The 11,620-nt window shown below is 39.1% G+C and overlaps 3 protein-coding genes across 3 annotated transcripts; all 3 read left to right on the top strand.

Moving 5' to 3' along the window:
* The first annotated feature begins 245 nt into the window (after window positions 1–245).
* On the top strand, window positions 246–1,235 carry LOC131355035 (trace amine-associated receptor 13c-like). Its single transcript, XM_058393214.1, has one exon. The coding sequence runs from the start codon at window positions 246–248 to the stop codon at window positions 1,233–1,235; it is 990 nt and encodes a 329-aa protein (XP_058249197.1).
* Window positions 1,236–3,016: 1,781 nt separating this feature from the next.
* LOC131354944 (trace amine-associated receptor 13c-like) lies at window positions 3,017–4,006 on the top strand. The gene has a single exon (XM_058393076.1). It carries the CDS (start codon window positions 3,017–3,019, stop codon window positions 4,004–4,006), a length of 990 nt encoding a protein of 329 aa, XP_058249059.1.
* A 2,491-nt stretch (window positions 4,007–6,497) lies between these two features.
* LOC131354941 (trace amine-associated receptor 13c-like) lies at window positions 6,498–7,490 on the top strand. Its single transcript, XM_058393072.1, has one exon. It carries the CDS (start codon window positions 6,498–6,500, stop codon window positions 7,488–7,490), a length of 993 nt encoding a protein of 330 aa, XP_058249055.1.
* Window positions 7,491–11,620: the final 4,130 nt, after the last annotated feature.

Genomic DNA, 11,620 nt, shown 5'->3' with positions numbered 1-11,620 from the left:
ACTTGATCAAAAATCAAACTCCCATTATTCCCATCAGTCCAGTCAAGAGCACATGAGATGGAGGAAATATTGTGAAGATATTTAATTTAGGCCCTTTGTTACAACAATCCATGACATCATATCTACTGTCACTCAAATTAGGGAGGCGTGACTAATTTCTCAACTATAAAACTACCAGAGCTTCTTGAGCCATAAGTGATTTGATTAGGATTTTTTTCATATTTTCTGTTACAAATGCTGTATTCATGAACCTGACAGAGTTTAATCAGTCTGATCGCTGTGAGCATTTCTCCTGTCCAGAGAGATCTGTATCTCCTGCAGTTTATATCTTACTGTACGTGTGTTCAGCTGCTGTGGTTCTGCTAACAGTGTGTGGAAATCTGCTGGTCATCATCTCTGTTCTTCACTTCAAGCAGCTTCACACACCAACCAACATGCTGGTGCTCTCTCTGGCTGTGTCGGATTTCCTTGTTGGCATTTTTTTAATGCTGCCAATGTTAATCTGGACAATTGAGTCATGCTGGATTTTTGGGAGAGATTTCTGCACTGTCTTTTTGATAAGTGGTTTCTTCTTAAGTTTATCAATCTATAATATCGCTCTGATTGCTGTGGATCGGTATTTGGCTCTCTCAAACCCCTTTCTCTACATGAACAGAGTCTCTGTGAGGATCACTCGTGTTGCAATTGTTTTTGACTGGTGTGTGATGGGGATCTATAATATAGCAGTCATTTATTTCAATGGAATCCTTACAATTTCTGTGCCATGTCCTTTAGAGTGTTTTTTCGTTCTGAATGAGGTTTGGGCTGTAATTGATCTTGTGGTTTCATTTATATTTCCACTTTCTGTCATAATCATATTGTATACTCGAGTTTTTGTGATTGCTAAGAAACATGCCACTGCTATCAGAGAGCTTAATAATCACACACGGCCTAAAACACAGAAAATCACCTCACACTCCATGAAATCTGAGAGAAAAGCAGCTAAAGTCCTCGGCATTTTAGTGTCTGTGTTTGTAGTGTGTTTACTTCCATATTTTATTTGCAGTTTATTAGGTTATGTTATTGAAATCCAGGCAGAAACTATTCAGAATGTTATGATCATTCTTTATTTGAACTCCACCATTAATCCAGTTATTTATGCTCTGTTTTACCCGTGGTTTAGGAGGTGCATTAAATTAATCATAAATCTGCAAATATTCCATACAGACTCTGCATTAATCAATGTTCTTTCATGAAAAGCCTTTTCTACATAATTCGACAATATGCAAAAATCTTGCAATAATATTATTAGAATTTCAGCTTTTATAAACAATTGAATTTCACATTTCAATATAATGTATACTGTTCTGTATTATATGTAGAAGGTGGGAAATATATTTGCTACAAAAGATTAAATTACAGATAAAATCTTTAAAAATACAGATATATATTATCATGGGAAAAAAAATCATGAATTCTTGAAGATAATATGCAGTAAGCCAAAGAAAGAGTTTCACTAAGAAATTAAAATATTGATGTGTACTTTCTTTTCTCCCCTTTACAAACACTTGATGCTGTGCGAGATGTCATGGCATGACATTTATTTGTTTGCAAACATCAGTTTGGCCTCAATTTAATCATAAATATGATTAATGTACATGTGACATTAAAACAAAAAGGTAAAGTATCAATTAGGGGGGAAAACACTTACTCATGGTGGACATTTAAATATTTGCAGGAATATAAACATTTGCATGGGGCATTCTTCACCAGCCAGAACATGATTTTAAACAGTATTCTCCTCTTCTACTCCAGAACAGTGAACCTGTAAGACAAGGCACTTTGGGAAGATGTTGGGTGATTTTACACAGTAAAGTGAATTGAGATTTATTGCAGGTGAGGCACTGACTCCTTCAGAGTCAGGTTTACAAATATGTGTGCCCAATAAAATAGCTTATGGACTATTCAGTTGGCAGCATGCACATTGACTACTGGTTATGTTTCATATCTCATCAGCATTCTTTACAAACTCATAGGTAGGCTACATATTTGGCTACAAAAGATTATTACATTTATAGTGGTGACAGAGAGCACAGAGAGCGCATTTGCTCTGTACCCTCCATCTGCTCTAACTTTGCCATTGCAATTCCACAATTCATACTCATTCAATATAAAGAAAAGTATTGTTGGCAATTTCAGATACACAGAATGGAAATAGAGCAGCCAAGGTCTGTTCCTCTGTATTATTTTCTGATGCATGGTTAATGCTAAATTCATTTGCTGAATGATCTTCATTTCATTACTTTTTCTTCCATGACTTGACAGTAGCGTTAAATTAATATGATTTAAAAAATAAAGCTCTGTCCTGCTAAATCACCACAAGAAGTGCCCATGAAAGTCATCTGTTGCATAATCTTGGCTCTTGAAAATGAAAAAATTGCTGCAATTTGATCTAGGCCTAAACACTTACTGCAGGAGAAAGAATATGGCCAAAGTATTTCAACACCAGAGAGACTATGTGCAGTGTATTTGGTGTCACCTTGTGGCAATTAATCTGCTGGATATCAGAGTAAATGCGGTGTGTCTTAATCACTGTCTATGTAGTGAATGATCAGAGATCATCAACATAACTAACCAACACACTTCCATGTTTGAGGCAGAAACACTTAAGCTTTCTAGTGCTTCTAAAAAGATGGTGGGTGATTCTACATAGCCTGGTGGTCCATCACTGCCCACAGAAGGTCAAAGGCAAACCAATATTGTCTAGAATGGTTTACAGGAATTCTAAAAAAGGGCCATAGGTAGATTAGTGACTGAAAATCAGGCCTACATTTCCCAGTATTTAAGGAAATACATTAGTTAGGTTAAGCACAATTGGGGTATACAGCAAGTCATGACATCATATCTATCATACTGTCACTCATATTATGGAGGTGTGACTAATTTCTCAACTATAAAATCACCAGAGCTTCTTGAGCCACAGGTCATTTGATTATGACTTATTATACTAACATTTTCTTTTAGAAGTACTGTATTCATGAACCTGACAGATTTTAACCAGTCTGATCGCTGTGAGCATTTCTCCTTTCCAGAGAGATCTGTATCTCCTGCAGTTTATATCTTACTGTACGTGTGTTCAGCTGCTGTGGTTCTGCTAACAGTGTGTGGAAATCTGCTGGTCATCATCTCTGTTCTTCACTTCAAGCAGCTTCACACACCAACCAACATGCTGGTGCTCTCTCTGGCTGTGTCGGATTTCTTTGTCGGAGTTTTTGTAATGCCGTCGATGTTAATCTGGATGATGGAGTCGTGCTGGATTTTTGAGAGAGGTTTCTGTACCAGTTTTTTGTTGATTGGTGGTGTCCTCACGTGTTTATCCATCTATAATATTGCTCTGATTGCTGTGGATCGCTATTTGGCTCTTTCAAACCCCTTTCTCTACATGAACAGAGTCTCTGTGAGGATCACTTGTGTTATAATTGTTTTTGACTGGTGTGTGGTGGTGATCTATATCTTAGCACTCATGTATTTCAATGGAAACTTCACAAGTTATGTATTTTGTCCTGGAGAATGTTTTTACTTTCTGAATGAGGTTTGGTCTGTAATTGATCTTGTATTTTCATTCATATTTCCACTTTCTGTCATAATCATATTGTATACTAGAGTTTTTGTGATTGCTAAGAAACATGCCACTGCTATCAGAGAGCTTAATAATCACACACGGCCTAAAACACAGAAAATCACCTCACACTCCATGAAATCTGAGAGAAAAGCAGCTAAAGTCCTCGGCATTTTAGTGTCTGTGTTTCTGATGTGTTTACTTCCATATTTTATTTACAGTTTATTAGGTTATGTTTTTGAAATGCAGGCAGAAACTATTCAGAAGTTTATGATCTTGGTTTGTCTTAATTCCACCATCAATCCAGTTATTTATGCTCTGTTTTACCCGTGGTTTAGGAGGTGCATTAAATTAATCATAACTCTGCAAATATTTCAAACAGATTCTGCATTAATCAATGTTCTTTAATGAAAAGGCTTTTTCACTCCTTCTGAAAATGTGCCTAAATATTGCTGTTATATTATATAAAATTTCAGCTTTTATAACAAATCAAATTTCAAAATATATTTTGAGGGGAAAATCTAATCATGCAGTGAGCCAAAGACCAACTGATTTTCACTCAGAAAATAAAAGGTTAATGTGTACTTTTATAGTAATTATTACTTTTAATTTCCTTAAAAAGCTGTTAGTTTACAGCAGGCTGTAACAGATGCATTTGCCTTTGAGCATGTGTATTTCATATCAGGAAAAAGTTCCAAAACCCATTCTGGGTTAATGATGTAGTGATGGTGCACAGGTAAACTTCACTCTTCTCCCCTTTTACAAACACTTGATGCTGTGCGAGATACTAGAGAACCTGGTGGACCTGGAGCTCATGGGTTTCCTGCAAAGTGGTGAATACCAGAATATCATCAATATAGGCAATGAGAAGTTTGTTTAGCATATCACTCAGGGCATTGTTAATGAAGCTCTGGAAGACTGATGGGCGAGTGAGTGTCTTCTTTGTAGTGATGCTGCTGCAGCAAACATTCAACATGTTTTGTTATAACAGTTTGTCCTAAATTTAACCATAAATATGTCTTATATTCATATGACATGAACCATGAAAAAAAGAATATAAATAACCATTTATCCAAGATGGACTTTAAAATATTTGCAGGAATATAAACATTTGCATGGGGGATTGTTCACCAGCCAGTGTGTTAGAGCATGATTTTAAACAGTATTCAGTTCTTCAACTCAGTAAACCTAAGAGTCACTCACTTTAGGAAGGAAAGCAGGATAATTGATACAGAGACTAATCAGACAGTACAAGTGCAAAAGAATAATGTATATAGTAGTTCAGATATTAATGCTGTACATAATAAATACGGTATTAATTCATTAGGTGATGAAATGCACAACTTGAGTAAGTCTGAGTCAAGAACCCAGAAAAAAAGACAGGTCCTGAATGAAGAGATTGATAGCACATGGGAAGAAGCACTTTTGTACGTCGCTCTGGATAAGAGCGTCTGCCAAATGCCAGAAATGTAAATGAAAGAAGCTGTTGTGGTAATGAGTTCTCTTGGTTCAGCAGTGACTATCTGTTTGTAACTTCTGAAAGAGGTGGTCACCCAAACAACACCCAGGTCAGTAGGAATTTTTATCCCAGTGTCCCAGTTAATGAGATTGAGAAGGATATAATGATGATAGTATAGGAGAGAGCATGCTCCCTTGTGATGTACCGGAGCTGATTGATACTGGCTCTGACAGAATAGTCTATGAGCTAAATCTGAATTATTTTAGCATATTCAGCTATTCACATGTGGCAGTATAGCCAGCCATGCTCAAAATAGTCATCTGTTGCTTCATCATTGCTATTTAAAATTGACAAACTTACCAAAAGGGAAAGAATATGGCCAAAGTATTTCAACACCAGAGAAACTAAGTGCAATTTATGTGGTGTCACCTTGTGGCCAATAATCTGCTGGATAACAGAGTAAATGCAGTGTGTCTTTAATCACTGGCTATTTATTGAATGATCACAGATCATCTACATAACTAATCAATACTCTTCCATGTTTGATGTAGAAACACTTAAACATCCTAGTTAATACTTGTGAAAAGAGATTAAGTGAGTCTACATAGCTTTTTGGTCCATTACTTCCCACAGAAGGTTAAAGGCAAATCAGTAGTGTCAAGAAGGGTTTATTGGAAGCCTGAAAAAGGCCATAGCTAAATCACTGACTGAAAGTCAGGCCCAATTTGCCGGTAGTCAAGATAATATATTACTTGTGTTAAGCATTTTATGGGTATGGGTAAAAGCACAATCATTTACAGGCCTCAGATCTTGTACAAAATGGCAAGTCCCTGAAGAACTCAAGGCAGGAAGAATAGCATTATATTCTACGGCCTCACATAAGGTGTTGTTCCCTTCATCACTACCATGTTAAACTCATTCTTTGCCCAAGGAGACTTTGAAAATTTCATGTAGGTTCATCAATTTCATCAAGTTTTTGTAATTATTAACCCTCTGGTAGCAGCTGCATGATTTTTTTATTCACACACGGCCTAAAACACACAAAATACCTCACTTGAAATATGAGAGAAAAGCAGATAAAGTCCTCTGCCTCCTTCGTTACCAGCGTGCTTACTTACAGTATCCAAAAACCCTTTAAAAATGCTTAAACCAGCTTAATTATTTTGAATTATTTCTCCATGTACTTGATCAAAAATCAAGGATTCCCACGAGTCCCATCAGTCCAGTCAAGAGCACATGAGATGGAATAAATATTCTGTAGATTTTTGGCTGTAGTTTAGGCCCTGTGTTACAACAAGCCATGACATCATATCTAATCAAACTGTCACTCAAATTATGGAGGTGTGACTAATTTCTATAAACTATAAAATCACCAGAGCTCCTGAGCCATAATTCATTCCATTATGACTTTTTACATTTTCTTTTAGAAATGCTGTATTGATGAACCTGACAGAGTTTAATCAGTCTGATCGCTGTGAGCATTTCTCCTGTCCAGAGAGATCTGTATCTCCTGCAGTTTATATCTTACTGTACGTGTGTTCAGCTGCTGTGGTTCTGCTAACAGTGTGTGGAAATCTGCTGGTCATCATCTCTGTTCTTCACTTCAAGCAGCTTCACACACCAACCAACATGCTGGTGCTCTCTCTGGCTGTGTCGGATTTCCTTGTTGGAGCTTTTGTAATGCCGTTGATGTTAATCTGGATGATGGAGTCGTGCTGGATTTTTGAGAGAGGTTTCTGTACCAGTTTTTTGTTGATTGCTGGTGTCCTCATGTGTTTATCAATCTATAATATCACTCTGATTGCTGTGGATCGGTATTTGGCTCTCTCAAACCCCTTTCTCTACATGAACAGAGTCTCTGTGAAGATCACTTGTGTTGTAATTATTTTGGACTGGTGTGTGGTGTGGGTCTATATATTAGCACTCATGTATTTCAATGGAAACTTCACAAGCTATGTATTGTGTCCTGGAGAATGTTTAATCATTGTGAATGAGGTTTGGACTGTAATTGATCTTGTTGTAACATTTATATTTCCACTTTCTGTCATAATCATATTGTATACTCGAGTTTTTGTGATTGCTAAGAAACATGCCACTGCTATCAGAGAGCTTAATAATCACACACGGCCTAAAACACAGAAAATCACCTCACACTCCATGAAATCTGAGAGAAAAGCAGCTAAAGTCCTCGGCATTTTAGTGTCTGTGTTTCTGGTGTGTTTACTTCCATATTTTATTTACAGTTTATTAGGTTATGTTTTTGAAATACAGACAGAAACTATTCAGAAGTTTATGATCTTGATTTGTCTTAATTCTACCATTAATCCAGTTATTTATGCTCTGTTTTACCCGTGGTTCAGGAGATGCATTAAATTAACTATAACTCTGCAAATATTTCAAACAGACTCTGCATTAATCAATGTTCTTTCATGAAAAGCCTTTTTCACTCCTTGGGATAATGTGCCTATAGTAAACATTGTTATATATAATTTTAGCATCCATAACAAATCAAATTTCAACTCCCAATATATTGTTTACTGTAATGTTTTACATTTCAATGGCAGGATTTAAATTTATATTATATTTGCTACAAAAGCTTGGATTAAATCATAGTTTCTGTGTTTCTGGTGTGTTTACTTTCAGGTGATGTTATTGAACCACAAACAGAAACATTACTGAAAGTTTTGCTCAAACTTTGTCTTAATTTCACCATTAAACCAATTATTTGTGCTCTGTTTTACCTGTGGTTTGGAATGTACATTAAATTAATTATAACTCTGCAAATTCTCCGGACAGACTCTGCATCTATCAGTGTTCTTTCAGGAAAAGTCTAAGCTGCATTTAAAAGACCAACAGATTTTCACCAAGAAAAATGTGACTCATTTGTACTTTTATAGCAATTAACATTTGATGTTGAAATTTTAATGTTAATGTTCTGTACATGAACAACATTCAAATGCAAAGTCCCATATCCTATTTGCAAACCCACAGATCTGAAAGTTGGCCAGATTAGAAAGTTGAAAGTTATATTTATATACCCCTTTACTCAAATCTAAGGCCAGTTTACATCAGCATAATACAACAATTCTATAAGTATATACACCAAAGAGCAAAAGGGCTCAGAATATGTGGTATCTATGTGGTATTCTTTCTACACCAATCAGCCATAACATTATGACCACCTGCATAATATTCTGTTGGTTCCCCTTTTTTTCTGCCCAAACAGCCCTGATCTGTCGAGGCATGGACTCCACTAGATCCCTGAAGGTGTGTTGTGGTATCTGGCACCAGGATGTTAGCAGCAGATCCTTTAAGCCTTGTAAGATGCGAGGTGGGGCCTCCATGGATCAGACTTGTTTGTCCAGCACATCGCACAGTTTGGATTGAGATCTGGGGCATTTGAAGTCAACACCGCAAACACATCAAAACATTCCTGAATCATTTTTGCTTTGTGGCACAGTGCATTATCCTGCTGAAAGAGGCCACAGCCATCAGGGAATACTGTTTCCATGAAAGGGTGTACATGGTCTGCGACAATGGTTAGGTAGGTGGTAGGAGTCAAAGTAACATCCACATGGAAGGCAGGACCCAAGGTTTCCCAGCAGAACATTGCCCAAAGAATGACACCGCCTCCGCTGACTTGCCTTCTTCCCATAGTGAATGCTTGTGCCATGTGTTCCCCAGGTAAGTGACATACACGCGCCTGGCTATCCATATGATGTAAAAGAAAACATGATTCATCAGACCAGGCCGCCTTCTTCCATTTCTCCATGGTCCAGTTCTGATGCTCATTGTTGGCACTTTCTGTGGTACACAGCGGTTAGCTTGTGCACCCTGACTGGTCTGCAACTATGCAGCCCCATACGCAACAAACTGCAATGCACTGTGTATTCTGACACCTTTCTATGAAAATCAGCATTAACTTCTCCAGCAATTTGAGCAACAGTAGCTTGTCTGTTAGATCAGACTGCACAGGCCAGCCTTTGCTCCCCACGTGCATCAATGAGCCTTGGCTGCCCATGACCCTGTCACCAGTTCACCAATGTTCTTCCTTGGACTTCTGATAGATACTGAACACTGCAGTTTTGGAGATTCTCTGATTTAGTGGTCTAGCCATCACAATTTGGCCCTTCGTCAAACTCGCTCAAATCCTTACGCTTGCCCATTTTTTCCTGCTTCCAACACATCAACTTTGAGGACAAAATGTTCACTTGCTGCCTAATATATCCCACCCACTAACAGGTGCCATGATGAGGAGATTCTCAGTGTTAGTCACCTCACCTGGAAGTGGTCATAATGTTATGGCTGATAGTTGTATATATCTCTATATTGCTATGATGAGAAATATTATATCACTACATGATGCAGAGAAGTACTAAGGCATGTCGTGAATTGACCGAAGCAGACCAGGGGAGTCAGGAGTGGTGTTTAGCAGGAATATTTTATTGGAGATCAGAACACACTGCGGTGGTGCTGTAGTCACCAAGTCCGGTGAAAAGGAACTAGCATTACAGTTTTAAAGACCTTGAGTGGGCAGGCCTTGAAGGTGTGACAATACGAAAGCCTTGAGGTGATGCATCACTTCTATCTTATCCATACTGAATTGACTCCCACTCCAATTTTGGATGGTTAAAAAAAATTACTGACCTATAAAGCACCGAATGGTTTTGTGCTACATTAGCTAACCAAAATGTCTTTTTTTTAAAGATGCCTTTATCCAGAGCAAAAATTAATCAATTTTTTTGTGCTTGAGGGTGAAGGGATTTGCTCAGGAGCCCAGCAGTGTCTACTTAATGGACCTGGGTTTCAAACTCGCAAGCTTTTGGTTAGTAGGCCAACACCTTAACCACTAAGCTAGCGCACAGGAGTGTCCCTTTTAACAGGATAGGCATGAACCTTATCAGGCTGCTGCTAAAATTGGCCCAAGGCCATGTATGTATCCTGGTCATCATGAACTATGCCCACAAGCACCCCAAGGCCATTCCACTCCGCACAGCCACCCCCTAAAACATAACTAAGGAACATTTCTCTTTAACCAAGTGGGCATTTCTAAGGACATCCTAAAAGATCAAGGTACACCCTTTGTTGCTCATTTAATAACAGATCTGTGTCAGCTGTTGCAGGTCAAACACCTAAAGACATCCATCTATCCCCCGCAAATGGATGGGCTGGTCAAGTGATTTACCCAGACACTAAAGCAGGTGCTTAAGAGGGTTATAGATAAGCAGGGGAGGAACATGGAACATTTCCTCCCCTACATTGTCTTTGCCATCCCGAGAACACCAAAAGCTTCCACCAGGTCCCCCCCATCTGAACTTCTTTTCAGACAGCAACCTCATGAACTCATGCTGAATGTGGCCCGAGAAGCTTGGGAGGATCAACGCTTGCCAGCCTGCTCCCTTGTGGACTACATACAAGAGTTGCAATAAAGGGTCAACAAGGATTGACTGAGGGGCTATGATCATCTCAGAGCAAATAGAGGAAATCTGTGGAAGTTCAACTGGGCAATCCAATGCAGCTCATTGTCCCCAATGCTAACTGCAATTGGGCACATGCATGGGTCTAGTCCAATTCTTCTTGTGCCAAAGCTTGACAGGAACCTCAGACTGTGTAATATCTTCTGAAGACTCTACCAGGTATCGGATTTCAATTGCTACCCCCCTCTCCATGTGGATGACCTAGTGGAGTGCCTGAAAATAGCCTGGTTTATTTCAACATCAGACCTGACCAAAGGCTACTGGCAAGTGGCCCTAGCCCAGACACCAAGCCTAAGATAGCATCCAACACTGCCACTGCCCGTTAGAGGCAGTACTACTTCTTCCTTTCAGCCTACCCTAACCCTCAGGCAAAATTCCAAAAGTTGACAGACATTGTGTTGAGACCCAACAAACTCAACACCTAGATGGATAACATAACAATCTACTCCTCCACGTGGGCAGATAACCCATTCCATTTGGGGAGGTCCTGGGCAAGCTTCAGAATGCCAGACTTATGCCGAACTCAAAGAAATGCCACCTGGAGCTGACTGAGTCACAGTACCTGGGGTACCACATTGGCCAAAGCTTCCTCAACCTCTTGGGCATTCCAGGAACTGAAGAAAGCACTCGCCAATTGCTGAGTTCTATAGAGCCCTGACTTAGGCCTCCCCTTCATTATCCAACACAAATACCTCCAAGACAAACTTAGGGCCATCCTGTGCCAATATTTTGAAGGGGAGGCATATCTGCTCCTCTACATCAGCCAGAAGCTCAGCAAAGAAGAACTATACTGCTGAAAAAAGAAGAAGAAGAAGAAGCCCTGCCAATCAAGTGGGTCATCAAGGAACTGCATTATTACCTGGCAATTTGAAACTTCTCCCTAGTGACTGACCACACTCCCTTGTAGTGGATGGCCAAGACAAAGGACACCAATGCCCAGGTAACTTGATGGTTCCTTTCTTTGCAGGAGCCTTTTTTATGTCCAGAACAGAGCAGGAGCCCACAACAACAATGCAGATAGACTGTCGAGGTGGTACACTGTGTGGGCCCAGAAATCAACAGCAGTAGGCTTGGAGCTGATGGGGG

This window comes from Hemibagrus wyckioides, linkage group LG06 (assembly GCF_019097595.1).
Source record: "Hemibagrus wyckioides isolate EC202008001 linkage group LG06, SWU_Hwy_1.0, whole genome shotgun sequence".
Lineage (NCBI taxonomy): Eukaryota > Metazoa > Chordata > Actinopteri > Siluriformes > Bagridae > Hemibagrus > Hemibagrus wyckioides.
This window is presented reverse-complemented; position numbering and strand designations above follow the sequence as displayed.

What these genes read in the sequence shown, in the direction of transcription:
- LOC131354941 (XM_058393072.1), top strand. Translation starts at nt 6,498, where the DNA reads ATGAACCTGACAGAGTTTAATCAGTCTGATCGCTGTGAGCATTTCTCC.
- LOC131354944 (XM_058393076.1), top strand. Translation starts at nt 3,017, where the DNA reads ATGAACCTGACAGATTTTAACCAGTCTGATCGCTGTGAGCATTTCTCC.
- LOC131355035 (XM_058393214.1), top strand. Translation starts at nt 246, where the DNA reads ATGAACCTGACAGAGTTTAATCAGTCTGATCGCTGTGAGCATTTCTCC.